Source organism: Mesoplodon bidens (assembly GCF_964165515.1).
Source record: "Mesoplodon bidens genome assembly, chromosome: 8".
Taxonomy (NCBI): Eukaryota; Metazoa; Chordata; class Mammalia; order Artiodactyla; family Ziphiidae; genus Mesoplodon; species Mesoplodon bidens.
The window spans coordinates 20,705,874-20,733,378 of NC_138165.1; the positions used below are offsets into that span (position 1 = coordinate 20,705,874).

General features: G+C 37.1%; 1 protein-coding gene across 2 annotated transcripts in view; it reads left to right on the forward strand.

Moving 5' to 3' along the window:
• The window catches only part of CCDC141 (coiled-coil domain containing 141), a 220,362-nt gene that overhangs the window by 158,100 nt on the left and 34,757 nt on the right, over positions 1 to 27,505 (forward strand). For both annotated transcript variants that reach the window (XR_014016451.1, XM_081241858.1), the window contains exons 14-20: positions 5,936 to 6,115; positions 6,684 to 6,809; positions 8,658 to 8,846; positions 10,027 to 10,206; positions 12,199 to 12,348; positions 20,508 to 20,648; positions 21,630 to 21,818. Coding sequence is in view for 1 of the 2 variants with exons in the window: in XM_081241858.1 (XP_081097984.1) it covers positions 5,936 to 6,115; positions 6,684 to 6,809; positions 8,658 to 8,846; positions 10,027 to 10,206; positions 12,199 to 12,348; positions 20,508 to 20,648; positions 21,630 to 21,818 (1,155 nt within the window). In the remaining variant the exon portion in view is untranslated. The remainder of the gene's footprint in view (positions 1 to 5,935; positions 6,116 to 6,683; positions 6,810 to 8,657; positions 8,847 to 10,026; positions 10,207 to 12,198; positions 12,349 to 20,507; positions 20,649 to 21,629; positions 21,819 to 27,505) is intronic.

Here is a 27,505-nt window from a genome sequence, read left to right on the forward strand (position 1 = left end):
AGTGTACATCATTCTTTACTAATGAGACCTAAGACTGTACTAGCACTTTTAGCAATAATTTCACTTTGTTGGTTCATATTAAGCCTGTGATGGAAAAACTACAATTGCATTACATTTTTATTGCAGTTCCTGCCAGGCTAGGTCTCTCCCATTTTATATCCATGTCGCCTATTTATCTTTTACATACAAATGTGAAGCTTTATATTTATTTCTATTTTATATCACTTTGTTAGTTTTGACTCATGATTCCATCTTGTTAAACTAATTTTGAGCCTGCTATCTATTGCAGTAGCCATCTCTCCTGGGTTTAATTCTGTATATTAATAAGTAAGCCTCTTGTGGCTGCAATTAGATCTTTAATAAAAGTGTCTGAGGGGCAGATTGCTACCCCAATCCATTAATCAATCAATTAATTAACCAATCTTTTAAACAATCGTGGATGTTCCCAATCGTACTTTATTTTAACCACTTTTTCTTAAGTCTATAATGGAAGACACTGCTCAAAGGAAGGTCTATCTACCTAGTATCCTATCAATTGTATAATATAATTTGGCAAAAATTAGTTTGACTCCTAGTGATCATAGGGTTCTTTCCAAAGTGCTCACAATCTGATGACTTTATTGCCCTTGTTTTCAATGTAAAGCTTCATGACAGGTAAATCACATACGCCATCTTTTCCCCCATTTGAAAATCAGGGCATTTTCCTTCCTCTAATTTTCTGGCCCTTCTCCTATTTTCTGTAGATTTGCAAAGATGACTGACATTTGCAATTTTCTCAGTACTCTGACACGTGATGAATCTCAGTCTGGAGCCTGAATTCATTTGGAAGAGTTGGGCTCTAACTACCCTCATCTACTTTGAGCTACAATTTCCTCTTTATCTTCATTGTTTCAAACTTTGTTGTTTAAAGACCAGTCTTCTTAAATCTATATGGAAACAAAATATGCATTAAATAATTCTAATTTATCTAATACTATCCATATGCATCAGAGAAAACTTACTGAGTATTTTACCTATGTTCTTATGTTATATTGGTGCTTTACTGTAAAAAAAATTGTTATTTTTTACTTGGAACATTTAGAACATATCTATCTATCTATCTATCTTTAAGATTTTTACTCTTTTTCAGTATATCTTTATATCCATCTCTTCACTGTGTACTTCTCCAATTTGCACTCATAAGGGAGTTTACATATTTGCAAACTGCACTTTTTTTGGCCTATCCTTTTTCTTACTAACTTCCTTTTGAGAAATTATATTTTTCAGTTTTGGAATTTCCAGTTGGTTCTTTTTTATTAGATTTATATTGCCAGTGAAATTCTCTTTTTTAATCCTCTCTTTCTCCATCTTTCCTGTACTTTCGTGACCATATTAATCATGGGTATTTTAAAGTGTTTGTCAGCTAAGTCCAACATCTGGATCAGGAATTGTTTCTATTGTCTACTTTTTCTCTCGGTTTCCAGTTCTGTCGTCCTATCTTGGGATGATGAGAGAATATCTATCAAATGCCAAGCATTATGTATAAAAAAATTGTAGGAGTTCCAAATGGTGTTATCTTCTTTCCTTAGGTGGGTGTTGGTTGAAGATCACTTAAGCCAATCAGGAGCTTGTGGAGTTGAGTCTGGAGTACAGTCCTGTCAATACTCCATCTATTCTGTTGACCTTGGGCTCTCAGCGTTTTCAAGTTAGAGCTTGGTGAATTCTCTGAGGTCTCTCCCCCTGGCAGGTCTACAATTTGGGGAGTCTTGGGAGATAGCTGAAAAACTTCCACTCTGCTTTTCAGAGGCTTTTGCTTGGGTTTTTTAATCCACTGCCCTGTTCAGCCCCAGTATTTTGTCAATGTTCTGAGATGAAGATGAGCTGTGTGCTTGAACCCCCATCCCCACTAGTGTCTGCCAAAAGTTCTATTGTTTTCTCTGTCCCCCAGTAAAGCCTCATGTTCAGCCTCCTGTCAGCATACAGAATTGGGAAATGCCCCTGACTGGGGTAGGAGAGGTGACAGGTGAGCTCACCACTCTCAGATTCATCCTTCTCTGGAGTCTTGGCCTCTTTAGTTCTTTTTGCCTTCAAATAGATGCTTTCTGCATTTATTCCAGCTTTTCTAGTTGTTCTAGGCAGAAGCACTGCTCTGCCACTAGCTACTCCATCCTACCAAGAAACAGAAGTCCTTTATTACTTATTTAGAATGTTTAAGATTGTACAGTCAGATTTTCATTTAAGATCTGTAGCAGGAATCCATTCAAAATTATATTTTGTATCTTTGTCTAAATAAACTTAGGTTTCATGATATTCAAATGTCCATTTAGAGTTTTCAGCAACAGTGTGTATTTTACTACATACCTTGGTGGTCTTGTATCTTGACATTATAAACATGGCTACTTTACCCCAAGGTCCTTACCAGTGTCATATGATAAATAAATTCCTCCTTATTGATAAGAATGAAGGTCCACAAAATGCTTAACTTTATTGGTTCAGTGACATTCTGAGATATGAATGGTAAAGCCATTTGATAAAGCCAGTATAACACAATTTTTATTCTCTTTATATCTTTCGGACCATTAGGCTTTTAAACAAACATTATTGCTGAAATGTGGTAACCAGTTTGGTTATTAAGAAGGAAGAAGACCAGCTGGCATTTTCCGCTGAGTGTTCTGCTCTTGACTGGGTTGCCGGAGCTCAGATTTTCAAGCTTGAAATTAAAAAATTTTTCAGTTCATCTAAAAATCATCACAATCAGAAAAACTGATTTAGGGCAGAAATCTGGCAGACATCTTGATGAAAGTGCCAATTTACTAATTTATAGTGGCAAATACCAAGAATGCTACATGGAATACTGCCTTCCAGTTATCAAGATATCTGAAAAGCAAGATTTCAGAAGACCACTCATTGTGTGTGAATCTACATGGAAAATGGATAATTTAGTGCCCTGTTTAGACTAGATTATGGCAAATTTTCCAATGACCCTATACAGAAGTAGAATGAGTAGTGTGTTTACTAACTAGACCTCAGGCAAATTATTTAATCTTTCTGAGTGGCCAAAATATTTGTTTGCCAAATGCATAATCACTCTTCTTGAATCCTGCTAGCTAGGCATCAACAGATCCTACCATAGCTCTCTTTTCTAGGCTTCATTCAGGGCATATACTCTTCCGATTGTAGTTGTCATTGACATGCTACAAATTCCAAGTTTACATTAAATTGTGTATTATATAACATTTTGATTAATATTTTCTTAATAATATGTGAAAGATACCCTATCTTTATTTATAGCATAGATAAAAATATGATTTGCTTTAGGGCCTGCTGTGGCTGTCTAATACCTTTCATAATATGTGTGTCTTGTTCATCATAATTACAGAATACATCATTTTACTACTAGATCCCCAAATTCATAGGAGAAGTCACATTTAGCACCTGCAGGTATTTTTTCAATTAAACGACACTTTATAATGTCTACATTAATATAAAAATATAAATGTGCAATATTAATGTCATTTAAAATAATTTTAAAATAAGATGGCCTGTGATTTAAAATATCCTGTTACATATTCATGGCACTATCTTCTGACTATAATCTAAAAGGTCCCGTGACTTTTAGATACCCAGCTGTCATTGCCATTGTAGAAATTCATGTGCAATTGCTCCTTAGAAATTCAAGGATTTACTGAGAAAAGCTGGCCATCAAAGTAAAAATTACTGTTTTGCCAAACAAATATTCTTCTGCATTTTTTTGATGTTTGACATAAAAAAAGCCCATTGTCTTACTCTCTACCTCTCTTATCCTTCTGCCTCTGATTGAATTTCCAGTAGTTTAAAATCGTTGTTTAAAGGATTTCAAATCAGAGATCTAGAACATATGAAAGTTGGGAAGAGAAGTGTTGGAATTTAGATATTGTTCTTCTGGTGCACAATAGAGATACAAATATAGAGATACAGTTGGCCCTCCATATCCACTGCTTCCAAATCCCTGGATTCAACCAACCTCAGAGCTAAACATAGTACACCATCCACAGTTGGTTGAAACCTGCAGATATGGAGTGCCAGCCATGGGACTTGAGCATCCACTGGTTTTGGTATCCGTGGTGAGTCCTGGAACCAGTCCCCGCCTCCCACCCTGCTGCCGTGAATACCGAGGGACAACTGTATATAGAGGTACATTTCAGTTCTCACAAAATGGAGTAACTTGAGGAACTGCTCACAAGGAAAATTTTAAATAATTGTAGTATTGAGTTGGCCAAAAGGTTTGTTCGGTTTTTTCTGTAAGATGGGTCTAGTAGCACTTAGTTGTCTTTAACTTCATTTGAAACAATTTTCTTAGATTGTATATTACAGCTGTCATATCAGCGTCATTTAAAAAAAGACTTATCAAAATTGGTGAATTTTTGTGTAGCCATTTTAATATTGAAGATGGAAGAAAAAAAGCAACATTTTTGGCATATTATGCTTTATTATTTCAAGAAAGGTAAAAACGCAACTGAAATGCAAAAAAAAGATTTGTGCAGTGTATGGAGAAGGTGCTGTGACCGATGGAACATGGCAAAAGTGTTCTGTGAAGTTTTGTGCTGGAGATTTCTCGCTGGACGCTCCACCATGGTCGGGTAGACCAGTTGAAGTTGATAACGATCAAATCTAGACATTAGTTGAGAACAATCAACGTTATACCACATGTGAGATAGCCGACATACTCAAAATATCCAAATCAAGGGTTGAAAATCATTTGCACCAACTTGGTTATGTTAATCGTTTTGATGTTTGGGTTCCACATAAATTAAGTGAAAAAAACCTTTTTGACTGTATTTCCTCATGTGATTCTCTACTTAAACATAACAAAAACGTTCCATTTTTTAAACAAATTTTTACGGGTGATGAAAAGTGGATACTGTACAATAATGTGGAACAGAAGAGATCATGGGGCAAGCTAGATGAACCACACCAAAGGCTGGTCTTCATCCAAAAAAGGTGATGTTGTGTCTATGGTGGGATTGGAAGGGAGTCCTCCATTATGAGCTCCTTCTGGAAAACCAAACGATTAATTCCAACAAGTACTGCTCCCAATTAGACCAACTGAAAGCAGCACTTGAAGAAAAACATCCAGAATTAGTCAACAGAAAACGCATAATCTTCCATCAGGATAACACAAGACTGCATGCTTCTTTGATGACCAGGCAAAAACTGTTACAGTTTGGCTGGGAAGTTCTGATTCATCCGCTATATTCACCAGACATTGCACCTTCGGATTTCCATTTATTTCGGTCTTTACAAAATTCTCTTAATGGAAAAAATTTCAGTTCCCTTGAAGACTGTAAAAGGCACCTGGAAGAGTTCTTTGCACAAAAAGATAAAAAGTTTTGGGAAGATGGAATTATGAAGCTGCCTGAAAAATGGCAGAAGGTAGTGGACCAAAGGGGTGAATACGTTGTTCAATAATGTTCTTGGTGAAAATGAAAAATGTGTCTTTCAGTTTTACTTAAAAACCAAAGGGACTTTTTGGCCCGCCCAATATGTACAATGGGATAGTTTAGAAAGAAACACAGACCCAGAACAATCTGCCCCCTCATGGTCCCTGATACTCAGATATTGACATATTCTAATGTGTGTTAAAATAAAAGGTGGAATCCACTTTAAAACTTATGCATTAAAATAATCTCAACTTCAAAATTTCTGGACCCTTTAAGCCCTAGGAAATGAACAGATCCTAAAGGAGAGGACTCAAACACCAGTGGGGTCATGAAGAGCTCGGGAGCTGACGTCCAAGCATAGATTATGGGTTCTGAGGGCCCAGCTGTGCCTGTGCACAGACTTTTCAGACTTGTCTTGATATCAGAACTGTGTTCTGCTTTGGCTATGATGAAGCGTTTGCCTCCTCAAATAGTTGTATGCAAAATGTTGTATTTCTTGGGAAAGAAAAGCCATTATACAATTATTAATTTCACAGGCAAAAGCAAATGAAATATTAAACGTGAAAAATGAAGTACACATTATGGAGAACACTATGGAAAGCCAGAAGGCAGAAAGGGAAGAACTCAGCCGCCTTCGGATAGCCTGGCAACTTAAAGCCACTGCAAGCAAGCCCGTGAAACAGCAGTGGGGAGCGTTCAAAGAGCAACTTAGAAAGGTGAGGGAACAGGCAAATGGGTAGTATTCAGCCTTAAAAGGGAAGGAAATTCTGACACATGCTGCAACATGGAGGGACCTTGGAAACATAAGTGAAATCAGACGAACACAAAAGGATAAATATTGTGATTCCACTTATGTGAGGAACCTCGAGTAGTCAAATTCACAGAGACAGAAAGCAGAATAGAGAATACCAGGGGCTGAGGGGAGGGTGAAATGGGAGTTAGAGTTTAACCAATACAGAGTTTCTGTTTGGGAAGATGAGAAAGTTCTGGCGATGGATGGTGGTAATGGTGGCACACCAGTATGAATGTACTAATGCCACTAAGTTGCACACTTAAAAATGGTTCGAATGGTAAGTTTTGTTATGTGTATTTTACCACAATAAAAAGAGGGCCTGTGCTTTTGTTCATTGGTGGTTTAGAACCACAAGCTCACTCTAGGTAGTGAGTGCTTTCATGGTAATTGAAAAGTATGATGACACACCATGTCATCACTGGAATGAATATGACGTATTTGCTGGTGGTATCAAAGAAAACGTATGCATAACTATCTAATGTCTATTTCAGACTACTCACAACTTAAAACTTCTTCAGGAATCACTTATGCCTGTGTCTGCACTTGACCTTGGAGGGAGTCTCCAGACCATTTTAGGTCTACAGAAAAAGTGGAACGAAATGAAACCTCAGTTCCAGGTGAAGAAACAAATTGATGGCGTTGGGTGAATGAAAAAGTATTAAAAACTGTTCAGTCGATGCTCACCTAATTAATTTTTACAGTCTGATGAATTATAATTTTTAAAAAACAAAAGCATTTCTTGTCTAGAAATCCACTTTAAAAACACATTTTTCTTCCTGTTTAACTGCAGTGTGCTATATTTGATGATACACAAACATTCGGGCTACAAAAGGTCCTTAATATATTCTTATCTTAGATTATTTTAATTTAAATTAGTTCCTTATTAATGTATTTATCATATATATTTACTCTAATTCTTTTTTCCTAAGGGGTATAGACATGTTTTCTATTCAGACATATCAAAACAAGGATGGGCAATCTCTGACACAGAGGTTCTGCTGACCTCTGTTCCTGAAATTATCACTGTGATGTCATTGTGCCCACCCACTGGCACCCCAGGCTCCTACCACGATTCCAAGAATTTTGCTGTGCTCTCCCTTTCTCCCTCTCGGAGAGCCCTCAGGATGTGAGAGAAAAAACCATGAGTCATGTTCCCAGGCCCTGATTGCTAGTGCATTCCATACCCCCCCGCCCGCCCCCTCTTGCCATTCCTGAGCTTGACACAGCTGCCGAAAAAGTTTGCCAGTCACGTTATCCTCCTGCCTGGATTTGTGTTCTTTGCTGCAAAGTTAAGATACCTGTGTTTCTGTTTGTCACTACTTTGCAAGTATTGGCTTTAAAGAAACCCCGAAACATAAGTTTGAAGATTCCTTTAGGGAATATCTAATTTATGTTCCTTTAAGACAAAACTAATGTAATACATAACCACCACCACCCCCCTCACAAAAAGCACACACACCACTGTGGCCCACAGTGAACTCTTTCCTCCAAACTCTTAGAAAATTCTCCTAGCCTATCTGTCGGTTTCTTTGTTATACTCTGTATCATATGTATCTGCATTTCGTGTGTGCACATGTCCCTGCACATGAGTAAGTGTATGTGTGTAAATTCCTGATGTGTGTAAATTCCTCTAAATCAGGAACTGTTGTCAAGCTTCTTTAGCTCTGTCACTGTGATGTGCGTATATTTGATGCCCATGTACTTGATTTCAACATGAAGACCCTCACTAGGTCACTCTTCTGCAAATTATCTCCTTAGCCTAAATCATTTCCATTACTGTTATCCTTGACATAAAATACAGCCCTGAAATTATAGCAGCTTCCTCTTTAAGCTGTGCACCAGGATTTAGATTCCTATAAGGGCTATCTGAGCAGTTCTGGGTAAAAAGAAGGTGGCTTATCCCTCCCTACAAGTGGTGGCTATTTGTGGATTCTGGGATGACTGCTTTTAAAGCAGCATAGCTACTGTGCTGCTCAGCTGGTGGTTCATTTTGATCATTCTTTTATCACAGAGGACAACTAATTCCCCCAATATATTTTTATGCTTGCCTTCTTTTGGTGTTCTTATCATACCCCCTGATTCTGGTTGTATTAAATATCACAGGTGGTCACAGCCTCATAGAGCATCTAGAATATATTTACTTAACAGATGACCAGAATATTTGGTATGTCATAGAAATATATGACTTTCCATTTCGCCACCTAACTTTGAAACACTTTTTTGTGTTTTTTTAATTTAATTAATTTAAATTAATTTTTTAAAAAAATTCTGAGAAGATGAGGATGCAATAATATATCCCTAGCATCATGCACAATGCCTGGGTTTGCAGGGATGGGGGTGAAGCTCACAATAAGTATTTGTTAACAAATAAGAGAGTGATTTGTTACTGAGATCTTCATATAGTCAGTTATAAAGTAAAAAGCTCTCTAAAAGCTGTATTTCTTTTATTGCTTACAACTTTTTAGCAACTGAATGATGAGGTTCAATACATTATAAAAAAGTCAGAAGAGTTAAGTGGTAAAGGAGCCCCTGTGAAAGAGAAGTCTCAGCAGCTGAAGGACCTAATTCACCTCCATCAAAACCAGAAAGAGAGAATCCAAGATTACGAGGAAATCCTGTATAAGATTGTCCAGTTCCACCAAGTCAGAGAAGAGGTAAGACTTGTCATGGATGTTTGGAAGACTCTCAGTTTTAAACTATGAAATTAAAAATAAATGATTGTGTAATAAATAAAGGCCAGATTGCTTATTCTGATATTAGAAGCTTTCCTCAGTCTGGCCCCTGACTTTTCTCTCACTGGGCCCCATTCTGCCCAATGTTCCAGCCAAACTGAGCTCTCCTTGGTCCCTCAAAGAAGGCGTCCACATCCCTAATTCCAAGCCTTGACTCTTGGGCTGCCATTATCTGACAGGTCCTTCTGTCTCCTCTCTACCATCTAGGCCCTGTCCCTCCATCCAACCATCCACCTCCCTTGGAGTGATTTTTCTCTCTTCAAAATTCCTTGAACTCTTATTGTTTATTCCACACATCTGTAATTTTTAACATCTTGATTCTTAATTACTTTTGTTCCCCTTACTCAAGTGTAAGGTCTTTGAGGGAAGAAAACAATTTCTTTTATATCTCAAGTATCAGTAGAGTGCTCAGTAAAACTTCATAGTCCTTGGCCTCTATTAACAGAAAATGGAGACTTATTGAAATCCCTTGAAAATAGCCTCTGAATTTACTCAAATCACAGGCCTCATCTTGCTAAAGGTTTAGGCTGTGAGCAGTGTTTTCTTCTTTAATAGAACTGACAGTGTTAGTCCCTCAGTTTTACCCTGTTGACTTGCAGCATTGTAACACTTATTTGTCTATAATACTAATAATTTTAGATGAGCTTCTCAGTGTTGACCTGCTAGTTAAATATGTTATAGGAAATAAGTTTTTTTTTAAAGCCATCTTTGAGAAAGACAAATACTGTATGATATCACTTATATGTGGAATCTGAAAAATACAACAACGTAGTGAATATAACAAAAAAGAAGCAGACTCACAGATATAGAGAACTAGTGGTGACCAGTGGGGAGAGGGAAGGGGGGAGGGGCAGTACGGAGGTAGGGGATTAAGAGGTACAAACTATTAGGTATAAAATAAGCTACAAGATTATATTGTACAATTTAGGGAATATAGCCAATATTTTATAATAACTATAAATGGAGTATAACCTTTAAAAATTGTGAATCACTATATTGTACACCTGCCAGCTATATAATTTTGTACAGCAACTATACCTCAATTTAAAAAATCTGTCTTCATAAAAATACGAAGGTTAATTGTTAATGGCCTAAATTTCAGCTGGGACGACACTTCAGATCAAGAGAACTGGAGTTTCTACAACAGCCAAAGGAAATGGATGATGCTCACGATGCCCAGGTTCTCCTCAGTCGCTCTCGGGAAAAGCAGGCACACATAGACCATCTCCATAAACTGGCTCTTTCCTTGGGGGTGGACATCATCTCGTCAGTTCAGCGGCCTGTAAGCAACTTAGAACACCATCATTTATACCTAATATAGCTCTCAGTTGGCCTGTAATATGAAAGAAACCAGGCAGATTGCCTGGTATATGTTAAATTTAAAAATACATTAAACCATTGGGCTACTTATTTGTGGTAAGTTTCTACCGCATCCAGAGAAAAACATTTTAAGGAGAAAAATCTGATTTTATACGCTTGTTTCTTTTTGCTCTTTTTTTTTTTTTTTTCAGTATGTGGGCCTCTCACTGTTGTGGCCTCTCCCATTGCGGAGCACAGGCTCCGGACGCGCAGGCTCAGCGGCCATGGCTCACGGGCCCAGCCGCTCCGCAGCATGTGGGATCTTCCCAGACTGGGGCACGAACCCGTGTCCCCTGCATTGGCAGGCGGACTCTCAACCACTGCGCCACCAGGGAAGCCCGAAAAATCTGATTTTAAAAGGCTTGTTTGATACATCTATTCTCATGCTAATTTAAAAAAAATCATAGAGGTGTGCTATCTATAATGGCAGTTAGTTTTTCACATTTGAAATATGCCTAATGCAATTAAGGGACTAAACTTTTAATTTTATTTAACTTTAATTAATTTAAATTTAAAACTGATACCCCAAATTGTAAAACTTTTAAGTATATTGGGAACAATTTGGGTATGTGAGTCTATTAAACTCTATGAGATTTAAGTGCAGATCAAGTATTTCTGATAGAAATTTAGCAACAATTGTGATATGCTCTAAGTGTGAGATACAGACTTGATTTCAAAGACTTAATATGAAAAAAACCTTATTAATATTTTTTAATATTTGGTTACATGTTTGGGTATGTGTTTGGTTAAACAAACTATATTATGAAAATTAATTTCAACTGTTCCTTTTTTACTTTTTAATATGACTACTAAGAAATTTAAAATTATTTATGTGGCTCAGTTGTATTTCTGTTGGACAATGCTGCTTTAGCACGTCAGATCCAAAAGGTAGCCAAGAGATCGTCAGGCCCAGGACCCTCATTTTATAGGTGAAGAGTCTTATCCCAGAGAAGCTGCTTTATCCATAGAACCCCAGGGTAGAAAAGCCCAAGAACCCTGACTCCACCCAGGGATCTGGGCACTCATCACTGGATCTGCTTTATTCCACTGGACTGACCTTACCAAAGGAGACTAAAAGAGATGGAAATAATTCCAGATTAAATTTTTCTAAATAACACATTGGGCTCTGATTTTTAAAAAACTCCTTCTCCAAATTCTTAATTTGAGGGGAGAAAAGATTATGTTAATTCTATCCAGTATGTATAACATTAATAAAAATCATAATAGCCGATTTTATTTCAAAGTTCATTTAAGATATCCACTAAACTATATGGAATTCAATGGATCTAAAGTATTTTCTTAACTGAAAGACACAGAAATACAAAATATCTGTCGCTGTTATAACAGAATGTTTTTCCCAAGAAGGACCTTTCTTTTTAAAGAGTTTTGTTTTATTAGTAAATTTATTTTAAAAAGAAAAAAACAAGCAAGACGTCTCACTTTGCACAAATAATGTAAATTGTTCTCCAGTCCGCATCTGGCCTTGGCCTCGGCAGCCCTCTGCGCTGAGTAGAGGTTGGAGCACTTGCATAATAAACCTGAGGTTACGCTCAAGTTGACAGGAAAATTATAGTGCAGAAGCCAAATGTTTCTAATGCATATTTTATGCCTTCTGTAGTAAAAATTATACCTTATAATGAATAGTGTCTCTGAGGCATTGGGTGTGATGAGCAAATCTTCAAAACTGAAGTTTCGAGCCTGGAAATGTAAGGGTTTGTCTTTCCCAACATTGGGTGCTGGGTGTCTGGCTTCTTTCTGAAATCATTATATTCAAAGAAGCTTAAGGTAAAATAAAAAATCAGGAGCCTATTTTTTAATGTCATTTATGAGTTTCACAATGCAGGTAAATAGCATGTTGTTCTCATTGCTGTTTTGCCAATTCCCTTCATCACTTCCCCTTCTCTTTCATTTTTAGAACTGCTCTAATGTTTCTGCAAAGAACCTGCAGCAGCAGCTGGACAGCCTTGAGGGGGACAGGCTGAACTGGCGTGCCCAGGCTGAGGACCACGAGCGGGCCCTGACCCACAGCCTGGAGTTCTGTACCGCAAGGGATGAGATGAGCGAGGTGAGAGTGCGCGCGCGCACACACACACACACACACACACACGCACAGTGAATCAGGAGACTTTCTTTTTACCCTTGACCTTTAATGCACCAAGCAATGGCCTCAGGGCTCAGAAAGATTGAGTACACTTTAAGCTCCCCAACTTTTTGAGGTCAGTATATTGTCAACACATGGAAGAACCTAGAATGTAGCATTAGGGCTTTTTGTTTGCTCCTCCCCAACCCACCCCAAACCCTTACAGCAGTTGTTTTGCTTGAGTGGATACACATCATCGGTGCAGAGCGATAGCATCCCGGTTCAGCCAGCTCCGGCCTGCTGAGATGCTATTTAAGTACCATTGACTCATGATGAAGGGGGTGCTAAGGGGAGCAGGCTTGTTGCCTCAGAGGCTACAAAGTATTAGCACCAAAGTCAAGCGGCTGGTTTCATATTTACTCAAACTGAGTGACTTCTCTGGCAAAACAACGCCTAGAGTCCATGCCCCCTCCTCCATACACAGTTAATTCCACCTCCCCTTCCTCAGCTCTACCCAACCCCCAACCCCCAGACACATACTGAGCTTGAGCCACACCCTCCCAGAGTTCAGCTTTCCATCTAAAGGTTTACTTGTTCTAGGAGAAAAATACAGCTTAGCGAGGGTCCTGGTTCCTTACTGGAACTGACAGCAGAACAAAAGGTACCACAATTCCGGATTTATCTCTGTTTAGAGCAAGACGTTTCTAAGTTCATTAATCACAAACCCATTAGGAAAGTGAGCGGAGGGAAAAAGACATGGTGAACTTTCTTGATTTTTCTGTTTATGCCCTCTTTACACAATTTAGGACCAGGGAGTATCAAATATTATCAAACAACATTAGAGCATGGACTTAAGTATGAGTAACTAAACTTAGAAAGTGGTCTAGCCCTTTCATAGCCCACAGAGAAGTGCAGGAAAGGAGCATGGCTGGAAGGAAAGCAAGAGGGCGAGAGCAGGAGAGGCCGCTTGGATCCCATTCAGTGGGAGGGAAACAGGAAGCAGCATCATGGAGGGTTTTCAGCTGAGTGTGCCACAGGACTGTAGAGTTTCTGCTCTGAGTCTGGGTTTCAGGAGTCACTGTGAGCGAGAGACTCATTAATTTGCTCAGGGTTAAACCCCTAGTGTAGCCTGCCCTCTGTGTAGTAGAATGGCCTCTTCTGGGTCCTGTACTGCAGTTAGCAACACTTCAGCCAGATCACTTTAAGGAAAACAATCTTAATTCTCCTCAGGCTATAAAATTTAGATTCACATGGAAATAATTTTTTTTTACTATCTTTCCCCAAAGTTGTTTTCTTTCTTCTTTTTCTTCCTCTTCTTCCTTTTTTTTTTTTTTTTTTTTTTTGTAAACTTTTCTTGCCGAAGCTCTCTCTCTGCTGTGACGTTCAACCATATTTTATTGAAAGCACAAGAGAGCAGGCTAAGGGCTATTCCCAGCTGCCTATGGCTCACTTTCCCTCTTCCTGAAGCATGGTGGCCTTTATGGAGCTGGGTCTCCCTGTTCAGGCCCTTTCCACAGTGGTTCTGTTTACAGGGCTGCCTTGTGATGAGCCTTTGCTGGGAGCCAGCAGGCTGGGAAGACAGATGGCCCTTCCAGTCATAGTAGGGACACGCCAGGATTGCCTGTACTGTAACAGGAACCAGAAACCAGATATGTGCAGGTTTGATTTAGGAGTCAAACATCACTTTAACATGATCTTAAGTATTAAGAGAGTGATTCTTCCCATTTGCTTCTACTTCAAATCCAACTAATGTTTGATATAAGTCACAGTTTCATATTCAAAGGATCTTTGAAAAATTTTGGCCCTTTTCCCTTTTCCTTCCTCATAGAGATATACAAGGCATGTCACAGTATATCATGCACAGCCTGGATTTTCCAACTACAAGCTTAATGGGAAAATAATCCAAAGGAATATTTTCAGTGCCCGTTAATAAAATAAAGAGATGTGTGGTGTAGTTTGTATTGTGAATGTCAGAGCCAGATTCTAAGTTGTAATAATATTTGATATTTTAATTATTATTATCATTATTAGTATTTGGTATAAGTGCTTAAAAATTATGTAAAATTAAAAGCTGTATGTTACACTAATTTTTTTTGTATAAAAAAATAAAGTCAGATAGCCCACCAGGGAACTAGACCAAGCATAGCATTTGATTTGTTCAGTTGATTTTGAAATGCATTATTTTGTATCCAGTGCATTTAAAGTGCTTCTTGGAAGTTCGCTGATCTGAGCTGAAATTGGTTTTGGAGGACTTTCATTTTCCAGATAAGGAAACTGAGGAGTATACAGTTTTCACTTGAGCAGTGTGCTGCAGGACTGTGGGGTTTCAGGGAGTCAGCTTTGGGCCAGAGGCTCATTTATTGGGGACCAACTTTTACTGGGCACCAGCTTGTCACCTGCTAAACTCAGAGTTCACCATTCAGTTAATGTTTGAACCCATTCAACCACTGCATGGTCTGATGTTAATGTATCCTTTTACTATGTTTTCTTCTTCTATCTTTGTTTTCTCGAATATGCGTCACATATTCTCTTTGTATGATCTGATATAATAGCACAGTTCATTTGGTTATTTCAACTAAAATTACTTTATTGCATGGTTTTAATTGCACTAAAGGCCCTTAGAAAAGGACTCAGGAGTTCCCTGGTGGTCCAGTGGTTAGGACTCAGGGCTTTCACTGCTGTTGCCTGGGTTTAATCCCTGGCTGGGGAACTAAGATCCCGCAAGCCACATGGCAAAAAATAACAGAAAAAAAAAAAGAAAAGAACTCAGTATTTCAAGGTAAAATAAAGTGAGGTATTCTAAATGTGATTTTTTTTTTAATGTGATGTGATATTCCTTAACGACAAAGAACCATGGTTTTGTGCCTTGATTCTCTTTGGGTAAAATATTATTATTTTCTAATTTTATATACTATATAAGCCATAGTTAGTTAATTGTAAAAACTCATTTTCTCCATGTGTACTAGAAAACACACCCTTCAGACTGCCAGATTTTGTGGAGTTTTTTCCCACTCATTTCACACAAAGATATATTTGTATGCATGAATGTTGAATCTCACTGTACATTTTCTTGCCTGGCAATATAAATAAGCTTTTAATACACAAGGCATTATAGATATTCTGTGCCATATTACATGACAGAACATCATCAGTTCCTTATTCTTTACATGTCTTATTTGGAAATGTAATAAGTTAATATCGAGCATGTTTCCTTCTCGCAACCTGACCAAAAAAATTACCTTTACATTTACATGATGTTAATGGAAATTTGTCACTGGAGTCTCATTATGGGTCGCGAACAATTACTTTGATGAAAAGTGTAGTAATGGGGCTTCCCTGGTGGCGCAGTGGTTGGGAGTCCGCCTGCCGATGAAGGGGACACAGGTTCGTGCCCCGGTCTGGGAAGATCCCACATGCCGCGGAGCAGCTGGGCCCGTGAGCCACGGCCGCTGAGCCTGCGTGTCCGGAGCCTGTGCTCTGCAACGGGAGAGGCCACAACAGTGAGAGGCCCACGTACCCCCCCCATAAAAAAAGTATAGTAATGACAGAATTGGGTTGCTATTCATTTTCCCAAAATAAATTTTGCAAATGGAGCTTTCATATAATTACATTACTTCAGCCTGAAATTTCTACACTGTAGCAACATCTTACCCATCAGGAAGGAAACAGAAATATGTATGTGTATATATGTATATATATATATATATATATATATATATATATATATATATATATTCCATATGTCAGAGTCTCTTGTTCTAGTCACACAGATTCTTTTGTTCTTTTGTCAATTTGGATAAAACGGTCATATAAGTTCCAGGGAGATAAGGCAGATTAGCAGCAATAAATTATTGTAGAATAGGGGAATGCTGCTGCCTTAGACAAATACACAACCAATAACATTAAACCTCCTGATATTGTATACTGCTTTGCTGTTGACAAAATGACTGTGGACGGCCACCATCTGGTAAGAAAGGAAGCAGAAAAAGAGGGTATAGATGAGGCAACACTATGGTATAGTACAGATAATTACTATTTTCCAGATTGATGACCTTAATTCATCATTTTAAGAAAAAAACTAAATTATCATCATTCAACAAATATGACTACTGTGTGCCAGGCCATAAGAACAGGAGAGTCCTCAGGAAACTAAGAGCCTAGGCAACTTAAAGCCCAGGGGACTTCACAGTCACAACTGCTCGTTACCAGGCCCCACTGTGAGTCTGTTTCGTTGGTATATGTAAGAGGATAGGAAAGATTATAATTTGTTCTGAAAATGTCCATCCCACAAGGTTAGAATCTGTTAGAAGTTTTGTGTTTAACATCTGCAAAATGACTCTTCTTACTGAAGAAGATAGAAAGCTAAAGTTTAAAATCGTGGTTATCATGTCCAGAAAATAAAACGTAAATATATTATGAACAAACAAAACTTGCAGAGTGGATAAAATAGCTATTACTGAGATATGCTGCCACCTGCAATTTAAAATGGAGCAATTGTCTTCTCCTTCCAAGAGGCCCCATTTCCTGCTTCTACAAGGCTGATGGTAAGCACAGGAAGACAGCCATGTGGTTGCTGAACAGCTGGAGGCCAAGAAAGTCTTGTCCCAAAATCTCTCCAGCACTAAGCCTAAATATTCTACCGTTAATAATTGTAGCAAATCATTCAGGTTAAGTTATGAGTCTTTGGGTCCCTTCATCTCAAATACAGGCATCCCTGGGAAGTGATAGAATTGCAGCCTTCTTTTTGTTACTGAAGATGAGAATCAGAAAGCTTTTTTTTCTGGAGTAGGCAAAATGGTGGGCAAGAAATTAAGCTCGTAAAATGGACATTAAGAGAAATGGACTATTTGTTTTGTATTTTTGCTTCTGGACGATTGTGTGCCATAGTTCTAATGAAAAGCTCTTGTTTTAAATACATTTTCTTAGTTTTAAAATGTCCCATGTCCCTCACGTAAATTGGCCTTGCCAGCAACAGACTCACAGATAATACATTCTTGTGCCAAAGTTGTCTCAACCAGCTTCCTCAAGACTAAAAATAACAAGCCAGCCTCCTTGTTGTCCATCTTGTTCCCTTCTGCTTCTTCTCTAAGAAGTTTTTGTTTATGCCTAACCCTGAGAGAGGCTTACTGCTCCCTGGGAAATTTGGTGAAGATGCTCATTATGCTAGTTTCAAAAGAACTGCAGTTTTAACGTCTTAATGATTTTTTTTTCTAATTATAGCTATATTAAATTAGTCCTCTTCTTGCACTGTTCATTTGAAAACATACCTTTCTCCCGATTATCTTAAGACTTTCAGAAATCTTATCAGTATGAATTAAAACAACATTTAAAGATTTCGAATAGGGTAAACTTTTTCTTGCCCCAAGCTTTCGGTGTTTTTGCCTGCTTCTGTGCTCCAGTTGAGCAGTTGTCTTGGCCATCTACACCATTCCCCATTGTTGACAAGCTAACTAAAGTTAGAAACAGCTGCGTGAACAATGATACCACAGCCGAGCAACCATGGCACTCAGTTCCCTTAAAAATATGATCACAAGTTATGTGGAGATTAGATGGGAAGTTAAGTTTTCATATTGGAATGTGCAGATAAGAAAATTAGGCATGGCTGGATTTTTTCTGAAAATCTTATTGCTGAAGGTAGTTCATGCTTGCTGCCTTCCACTTGTATCTGCATAGTCCTCAATTTGAGCTGGGAAAGGTACAGGATTTAAAATAGATTTCCAGTGGGACCAAAAGAGAAAAGTGCCAGCAACTTGTCAAAGGAGCTCATGTGTCAGAAAGAAACTGATCCCATTTCACATACCCATATCGCCGTGAACATCTTTGGCTTTATAAATCATTGTCAGTGGAAGTGCATACATTCTGAGGCAAACAGAAATAAATTTGTACTCATCACTTATCAGTCTTAAATTTCTTAATCCAAAGTAGACTTTAAATGTCATGTCTTAGAATTAAAGTGTTAAGGCTCAGCCTTTCCTCATTTATCATATAGTTTTCAAATAGATGTTGATTTTTTCCCACTTAAACAAGCGGGTGTAACCCAGTGGTTATCTGGTTGATGACAGAGCCCCTCTTCCTTTCTTTAGACTGAAGTTTATAATATATGTCATGTTACAGTAAGGGAGAAAAAAGAATATAAAATTTTATTTTCCAGTGGATACATGTTAGTGACTGGACGTATTTTTTCCTTTCATTTTATCTTACTTTATTTTTATTAAAAATAAAAATTGTATTTTTAGCTGTAGTAAAAGACACATAACAAAATTTACCATCTTAACCATTTTAAGAGTACTGTTAAGTGATATTATGTACATTCACAGTGTTGCACTACTATCACCACTATTCATTTCCCGAACTTTTTCACCATCTGCAACAGAAACTCTGTACTCATTACAATAACTCCCTATTGAGGACATGTTTTTTAATACAAAAATCTCTGGTTTCCTCAGATGTGGTAGTTATTGCACCTATTGTTGCAGATTATGACTTCAAGGGAAAAAAGTTCCTGCCAAAGTTTTATGTGATTAACTAAGGATGAAGTCCGTATCTTAATCCCATAAAATCAACTTCATTTGTCCTTTCCCACTAATAACAAATACATGCATATTAAAACATCAAATATCAAAAAATTTAAATATTAATTGTTTATTTCATAAATATACCAACTGAATATTATCTTTTAAATATTTTTATGAGTTCTAATAGAGAAATTATTTTCAAATTTTGAAGTTACAGTTCTTTCCACTCCTTTATAATATTACTGATTTATCAATTTAAATATTTTACATGGTCTCTGTGCTTATAATTTAAAGCTAATGCTCAACAATTTCATTTATCATATAAAACAAACAACACTGATGAAGTATAGTTGTGGCAAATGCAAAAATTGCATCAGTGTAATAATTTCCATGTATGCAAATAGGCTAGGGCTTTATAGATTCTTGTCTTCAGAAAGTGTTAAAGGTAAGGTCAAGGTTCTGTTTTTACAATATGCAGAATTTGAAATAAGCATTTTGAGAAAACAAGCATTTTCTGGGGCAAATATGTTTTTCTGCATTATAAGTTTAAAATCCAGCATGTGCCCAGCCTTTATTCCCTCCCGGATAATTTACTTGCTGTCATTGAAAAGAATTTTAATGTCTTCCTGACTTTTCTTGTCATAGCTCAAATTTATCAACCATGACATTGTTTATTCTTGGCTGTTAAATGCTTCCATATAATCTGAGACGGTTTATATTTTCTCTGTACTTCTCTTTGCTGATAATATAGAGTGAATTGCCTGTCAATATGTTTATCCTTCTTGAATCTGGAGAAGGGCACAGAAAGTGTTGTTGTTAATGGAACTAGACTGCTTAGAATTTTGGCTCACTGGTAAAGTTGGACTGTTTGTTCTTAAGAAAGTCATCATCTATGCCCCGTTTTCAGTGTATAGCCATGCACTCTGTTTATATACAAGTTAGCATTGCCACCACAGGCAACAACTGTCACCTTACATTCCATTTTTTAAGGACCTCTGAAGTTAACGGCTTATACCTAAGAAGTAAATCTCTTCTGGAAACTGCCCATGAAAAATAATTTTTAATTGGATTTGGACAAATACAGTCCTTTTCCTACTGACTGTCATACTGGGTCTCCTCTTCCACCCCACTAATGTCCTTGTTGGTCTAAATGTCAGCACTCCATTGACCTCATGGACAGCTCCTTGGAGGCTTAATAAATTTATTCATGATGGCTATAAGAGCATTGGAATATGGAACAAATATTAGCATTAGCACACAGAGAACAGAATGAGTTATAAAATGATGTCAAATAAATAAATACAAATAAGAAAATTAGAGTTGTTTAAAATCTATCATATGTTAAAAACTTTCTTGTTTGAAGGTCAAAGGATGTTCTGTAACTGTAATCCTAGTTATAAATTACAAATCAAAAAATACTAAGAACAATTTATAATTACCTATATTTGGGGGATATGTTTAAATTCACATTATATATTCACTTAGCAGACCTGTCTTCTACTGAAAATCACTCTGGATACATTTCAAAGGTTATGAATATTTTGAAGTGTAGATATCTTGATTTATTTCAAGTGAATATTAGTGTTCTCATTTTAAGGAAATCATCTGTTTCTTTTTATTGAACTGCAGCTCAAAGAGTCATTCAAAGACATCAAAAAGAAATTCAACAATTTGAAGTTTAACTACACTAAGAAAAATGAAAAAGCTCGAAATCTAAAAGCTCTCAAATATCAAATTCAACAAGTAGATATGTATGCTGAAAAATTACAGGTAATGAGAAAGTACGTGTGTGTGTGTGTGCTACTACAATTATTGCAAAATTATTTTGCATTTCAATTCTAGATGCCTAACCCTTGGGCTTTTTTATAGCATTAGGACTGAAAAGATCATCTTTAATTTTTTTTTTTTTTTCTTTTTGCGGTATGCGGGCCTCTCACTGTTGTGGCCTCTCCCGTTGCGGAGCACAGGCTCCGGACGCGCAGGCCCAGAGGCCATGGCTCACGGGCCCAGCCGCTCCGCGGCATATGGGATCCTCCCAGACCGGGGCATGAACCCGTATCCCCTGCATCGGCAGGCGGACTCTCAACCACTGCGCCACCAGGGAGGCCCCATCTTTAATTTTTATAACAATTGGGTACTTCATGTAAAATACATAATTAATTGATTTATCTCTTGAAGCAGCTCCAAAATGATTTCTGCCAAATCTACCCAGCCTCTCCCCTTCCTCTCTCTCTCTCTCTCTCTCTCTCTCTCTCTCTCTCTCTCTCTCTCTCTCTCTCTCTCACACACACACACACACACACACACACACACACACACATCCCCCTCTTGTATACCCCTCTTTCTTTCCTTGTACCCACCTATGTCAGGACCTTCCTCCCCTGTTCCTGCAGCCCCTTATCACTTATACTGGCTAGATTATTTGAGTGCATTTCTCGGGAGACAGTGAGCTAACTGAGGACAATAAAATATTTGATTTTATGATCACTGTCTTTTTTAAAATCATTAGTAGCATTCTCAAACTATGGTATAGATCCTGATATGCAGTAAATTTTCTCTATGTTTGCTGCTGAATCAATAAACTATCTGAAAGAAAACCTATTCTTTCCAAAATGCATTTTAATAATTATGATTTTAACATATTAAATGGAGGAAGCTACAAAAGTTTTTCCAAGTTTTCCCCTCAATATTTAATCATTAACTAGCCTCATAAATAAAAATTGAATGTCATTAATTTTTTTTTTTGCACAGGCTTTGAAAAGGAAAATGGGAAAAGTTGAGAATAAAACTTTTTTCTTAAATTATCCAAATAATAAAATGAATGTCCTTTTGGAAGCCATGAGGGATTTGCAGAAATATGTGGATGAGTTTGACAAAGTTGTGACAGATTACAGGAAGAATTTGGACCTGACTGAGCATCTCCAGGAGTTGATAGAAGAGGTATCTTCTTCTTGTTATAATGTTATCTGTGTTGTAATGTTGTTTTTAAAAATTACTCAGCTGCTTTAAAACAATGCTGCATTGGCTATTATTGTCATTAAATTCATGCATTGTGCCTATTTTCATGATTATATCCTTAGGGTATAAGGATATAAGCAGAATGGCTGGACCAAAGGGGATGCATGTTACAGGGTTTTGATTGTATTGTCCAATTGCTCTTTGGAAAGATTTTACTAATTTACTCTTTTTACCAGCAACATATGAGACTTTCTCATTTCTCCATAAGCTCATCAACTCAAGATATGTTTAACCATTATGGAATTATGTTCACTGCTGGATATCTGCTAAAACACTCAAAAATGACATTTATTTCACAAAATTTGAAAATGTTTAGAGAGAAAGGTGATACTTGGATTTTTCAGGTACCAAAATTGTTATTGATATTATTTCGTTTTTGTCAAGAGGATAAATGGCAAAGTATACACAAATTACATGAAATGTAGCAAGTTAGTTATTATTGGCATACTTCAAAGTGAAGCAGCTCTACACTTGAAGTTATTGAGCGTTCTTTGTAATCCATTATCCTAAGATACAAAATGTCTCTCCCACTAACGCAATACAGCTTTTAGATGTAACACCACATTAAGGAGGATTGAAATGATCATTCTTCTATATCTGATGTATAGGTTCGCTGTACTTCTGTGGCACTTATTTAAAGCCAGCTCCTAAAAGAGTCATGTGTTTCTATTTCTCACTCAGCCTAAGTGTTTCTAGCCTTGGTCAGACACTTCTTCCATCACAGTTATTTATTTTCTGTGACAAACTCTCAATTCTCCACTGTGCTTTGAAAATATGACTATCTTCTATCAAGCAGAGGTCAAATGCTATTCTTCAAATGATATTTCCTCAATCTATAGACTAAATCTTATTCTTAAAAGAGAATTTATTTATTAGAGTGTTATTAAGGCAATACTTTATCCATGTACTGTAAATGATTTCAATTACATAGGCTGGATTTTGTGTGTTTGAGCTTTTTTCTTTCCCTCAGCTGATATTTGGATTTTTTTAGTGCCATATGCTTTTTATTTTTATTTATTTATTTTTAACATCTTTATTGGAGTATAATTGCTTTACAATGGTGTGTTAGTTTCTGCTTTATAACAAAGTGAATCAGTTATACATATACATATATCCCCATATCTCTTCCCTCTTGCATCTCCCTCCCTCCCACCCTCCATATCCCACCCTTCTAGGTGGTCACAAAGCACCGAGCTGATCTCACCATGCCACGCGGCTGCTTCCCACCAGCCATCCACCACACACTTGGTAGTGTATATATGTCCATGCCACTCTCTCACTTCATCCCAGCTTACCCTTCCCCCTCCCCATATCCTCAAGTCCATTTTCTAGTAGGTCTGCGTCTTTATTCCCATCTTGCCCCGAGGTTCTTCACGACCAGTTTTTTTTTTTTAGATTCCATATATATGTGTTAGCATATGGTATTTGTTTTTCTCATTCTGACTTACTTCACTCTGTATGACAGACTCTAGTTCCATCCGCCTCACTAAAAATAACTAAATTTCGTTTCTTTTTATGGCTGAGTAATATTCCATTGTATATATGTGCCACAGCTTCTTTATCCATTCATCTGTTGATGGACACTTAGGTTGCTTCCATGTCCTGGCTATTGTAAATAGAGCAGCAGTGAACATTGTGGTACATGACTCTTTTTGAAATATGGTTTTCTCAGGGTATATGCTCAGTAGTGGGATTGCTGGGTCATATGGTAGTTCTATTTGTAGTTTTTTAAAGAACCTCCATACTGTTCTCCATAGTGGCTGTATCAATTTACATTCCCACCAACAGTGCAAGAGGGTTCCCTTTCTCCACACCCTCTCCAGCATTTATTGTTGCAGATTTTTTGATGATGGCCATTCTGACCCGTGTGAGATGATATCTCAGTATAGTTTTGATTTGCATTTCTCTAATGATTAATGATGTTGAGCATTCTTTCATGTGTTTGTTTGCAATCTGTATAACTTCTTTGGAGAAATGTCTATTTAGGTCTTCTGCCCATTTTTGGATTGGGTTGTTTGTTTTCTTGATATTGAGCTGCATGAGCTGCTTGTAAATTTTGGAGATTAATCCTTTGTCAGTTGGTTCATTTGCAAATATTTTCTGCTATTCTGAGGGTTGTCTTTTCATTGTGTTTATGATTTCCTTTGCTGTGCAAAAGCTTTTAAGTTTCATTAAGTCCCATTTGTTTATTTTTGTTTTTATTTCCATTTCTCTAGGAGGTGGGTCAAAAAGGATATTGCTGTGATTTATGTCAGAGTGTTCTGCTTATGTTTTCCTCTAAGAGTTTTATAGTGTCTGGCCTTACACTTAGGGCTTTAATCCATTTTGAGCTTATTTTTGTGTATGGTGTTAGGGAGCATTCTAATTTCATTCTTTTACATGTAGCCCTCCAGTTTTCCCAGCACCACTTATTGAAGAGGCTGTCTTTTCACCACTGTATATTCTTGCCTCCTTTATCAAAGATAAGTGACCATGTGTGCATGGGTTTATCTTCGGGCTTTCTATCCTGTTCCATTGATCTATATTTCTGTTTCTGTGCCAGTACCATACTGTCTTGATTACTGTAGCTTTGTAGTATAGTCTGAAATCAGGGAGCCTGATTCCTCCAGCTCCGTTTTTCTTTCTCAAGATTGCTTTGGCTATTGTGTTTCCATACAAATTGTGAAATTTTTTGTTCTAGTTCTGTGAAAAATGCCAGTGGTAGTTTGATAGTTATTGAACTGAATCTGTAGATTGCTTTCGGTAGTAGAGTCATTTTCAAAATGTTGATTCTTCCAATCCAAGAACATGATATATCTCTCCATCTATTTGTATCATCCTTAATTTCTTTCATCAGTGTCTTATAATTTTCTGCATACAGGTCTTTTGTCTCCTTAGGTAGGTTTATTCCTAGATATTTTATTCTTCTTGTTGTAATGGTAAATGGGAGTATTTCCTTAATTTCTCTTTCAGATTTTTCATCATTAGTTTATAGGAATGCTAGAGATTTCTGTGCATTAATTTTGTATACTGTTACTTTACTAAATTCATTGATTAGCTCTAGTAGTTTTCTGGTAGCATCTTTAGGATTCTCTCTATATAGTATCATGTCATCTGCAAACAGTGACAGCTTTACTTCTTCTTTTCCGATTTGGATTCCTTTTATTTCTTTTTCTTCTCTGATCGCTGTTGCTAACACTTCCAAAACTATGTTGAATAATAGTGGTGAGAGTGGGCAACCTTGTCTTGTTCCTGATCTTAGTGGAAATGCTTTCAGTTTTTCACCATTGAGAACGATGTTGGCTGTGGGTTTGTCATATATGGCCTTTATTATGTTGAGGTAAGTTCCCTCTATGACTACTTTCTGAGAGAGTTTTTATCATAAATGGGTGTTGAATTTTGTCGATAGTTTCCTCTGCATCTATTGAGATGATCATATGGTTTTTATCCTTCAGTTTGTTAATATGGTGTATCACGTTGATTGATTTGCGTATATTGAAGAATCCTTGCATTCCTAGGATAAACCCCACTTCATCATGGTGTATGATCCTTTTAACATGCTGTTGGATTCTGTTTGCTAGTATTTTATTGAGAATTTTTCCATGTATGTTCATCAGTGATATTGGCCTGTAGTTTTCTTTCTTTGTGACATCCTTGTCTGGCTTTGGTATCAGGGTGATGGTGGCCTCGTAGAATGAGTTTGGGTGTGTTCCTCCCTCTGCTATATTTTGGAAGAGTTTGAGAGGATAGGTGTTATCTCTTCTCTATATATTTGATAGAATTTGCCTGTGAAGCCATCTTTTCCTGGGCTTTTGTTTGTTGGAAGATTTTTAATCACAGCCTCAATTTCAGTGCTTGTCAATGGTCTGTTTATATTTTCTATTTTTTCCTGGTTCAGTCTCGGAAGGTTGTGCATTTCTAAGAATTTGTCCATTTCTTCCAGGTTGTCCATTTTATTGGCGTATAGTTACTTGTAGTAATCTCTCATGATCCTTTGTATTTCTGCAGTGTCAGTTGGTACTTCTCCTTTTTCATTTCTAATTCTATTGATTTGAGTCTTCTTCCTTTTTTTCTTGATGAGTCTGGCTAATGATTTATCAATTTTGTTTATCTTCTCAAAGAACCAGCTTTTAGTTTTATTGATCTTTGCTATAGTTTCCTTCATTTTTTTCATTTATTTCTGATCTGATTTTTATGATTCCTTTCCTTCTGCTAACTTTGGGGTTTTTTTGTTCTTCTTTCTCTAGTTGCTTTAGGTGTAAGGTTAGGTTGTTTATTTGAGATGTTTCTTGTTTCTTAAGGTAGGATTGTATTGCTGTAAACTTCCCTCTTATAACTGCTTTTACTGCATCCCATAGGTTTTGGGTCATCGTGTTTTCATTGCCAGTTGTTTCTAGGTATTTTTTGATTTCCTCTTTGATTTCTTAGTGATCTCTTGGTTATTAAGTAGTGTATTGTTTAGCCTCCATGTGTTTGTATTTTTTACAGATTTTTTCCTGTAATTGATATCTAGTCTCATAGCATTGTGGTTGGAAAAGATACTTGCTATGATTTCAATTTTCTTAAATTTACCAAGGCTTGATTTGTGACCCAAGATATGATCTATCCTGGAGAATGTTCCATGAGCACTTGAGAAGAATGTGTATTCTGTTGTTTTTGGATTGAATGTCCTATAAATATCAGTTAAGTCTACCTTGTTTAATGTATCATTTAAAGCTTGTGTTTCCTTATTTATTTTCATTTTGGATGATTGTCCATTGGTGATACTGGGGTGTTGAAGTCCCCTACTGTGATTGTGTTACTGTCGATTTCCCCTTTTATGGCTTTTAGTATTTGCCTTATGTGTTGAGGGCCTCCTATGTTGGGTGCATAAATATTTACAATTGTTATATCTTCTTCTTGGATTGATCCCTTGATCATTATGTAGTGTCCTTTTTTGTCTCTTGTAATAGCCTTTATTATAAAGTTTATTTTGTCTGATATGATACTTGCTACTCCAGCTTTCTTTTGATTTCCATATGCATGGAATATCTTTTTCCATCCCCTCACTTTCAGTCTGTATGTGTCCCTAGGTCTGAAGTGGGTCTCTTGTAGACAGCATATATATGGGTCTTGTTTTTGTATCCATTCAGCCATTCTATGTCTTTTGGTTGGAGCATTTAATCCATTTACATTTAAGGTAATTATAGATAGGTATATTCCTATTACCATTTTCTTAATTGTGTTGGATTTGTTATTGTAGCTGTTTTCCTTCTCTTGTGTTTCCTGCCTAGAGAGTTTCCTTTAGCATTTGTTGTAAAGCTGGTTTGGTGGTGCTGAATTCTCTTAGCTTTTGCTTGTTTGTAAAGTTTTTAAATTCTCTGTCAAATCTGAATGAGATCCTTGCTGGGTAGAATAATCTTGGTTGTAGGTTTTTCCCCTTCATCACTTTAAATATGTCCTGCCACTCCCTTCTGGCTTGCAGAGTTTCTGCTGAAAGATCAGCTGTTAACCTTATGGGGATTCCCTTGTATGTTATTTGTTGTTTTTCCCTTGCTGCTTTTAATATTTTTTCCTTTGTATTTAATTTTTGATAGTTTGATCAATATGTGTCTTGGTGTGTTTCTCCTTGGATTTATCCTGTATGGGAC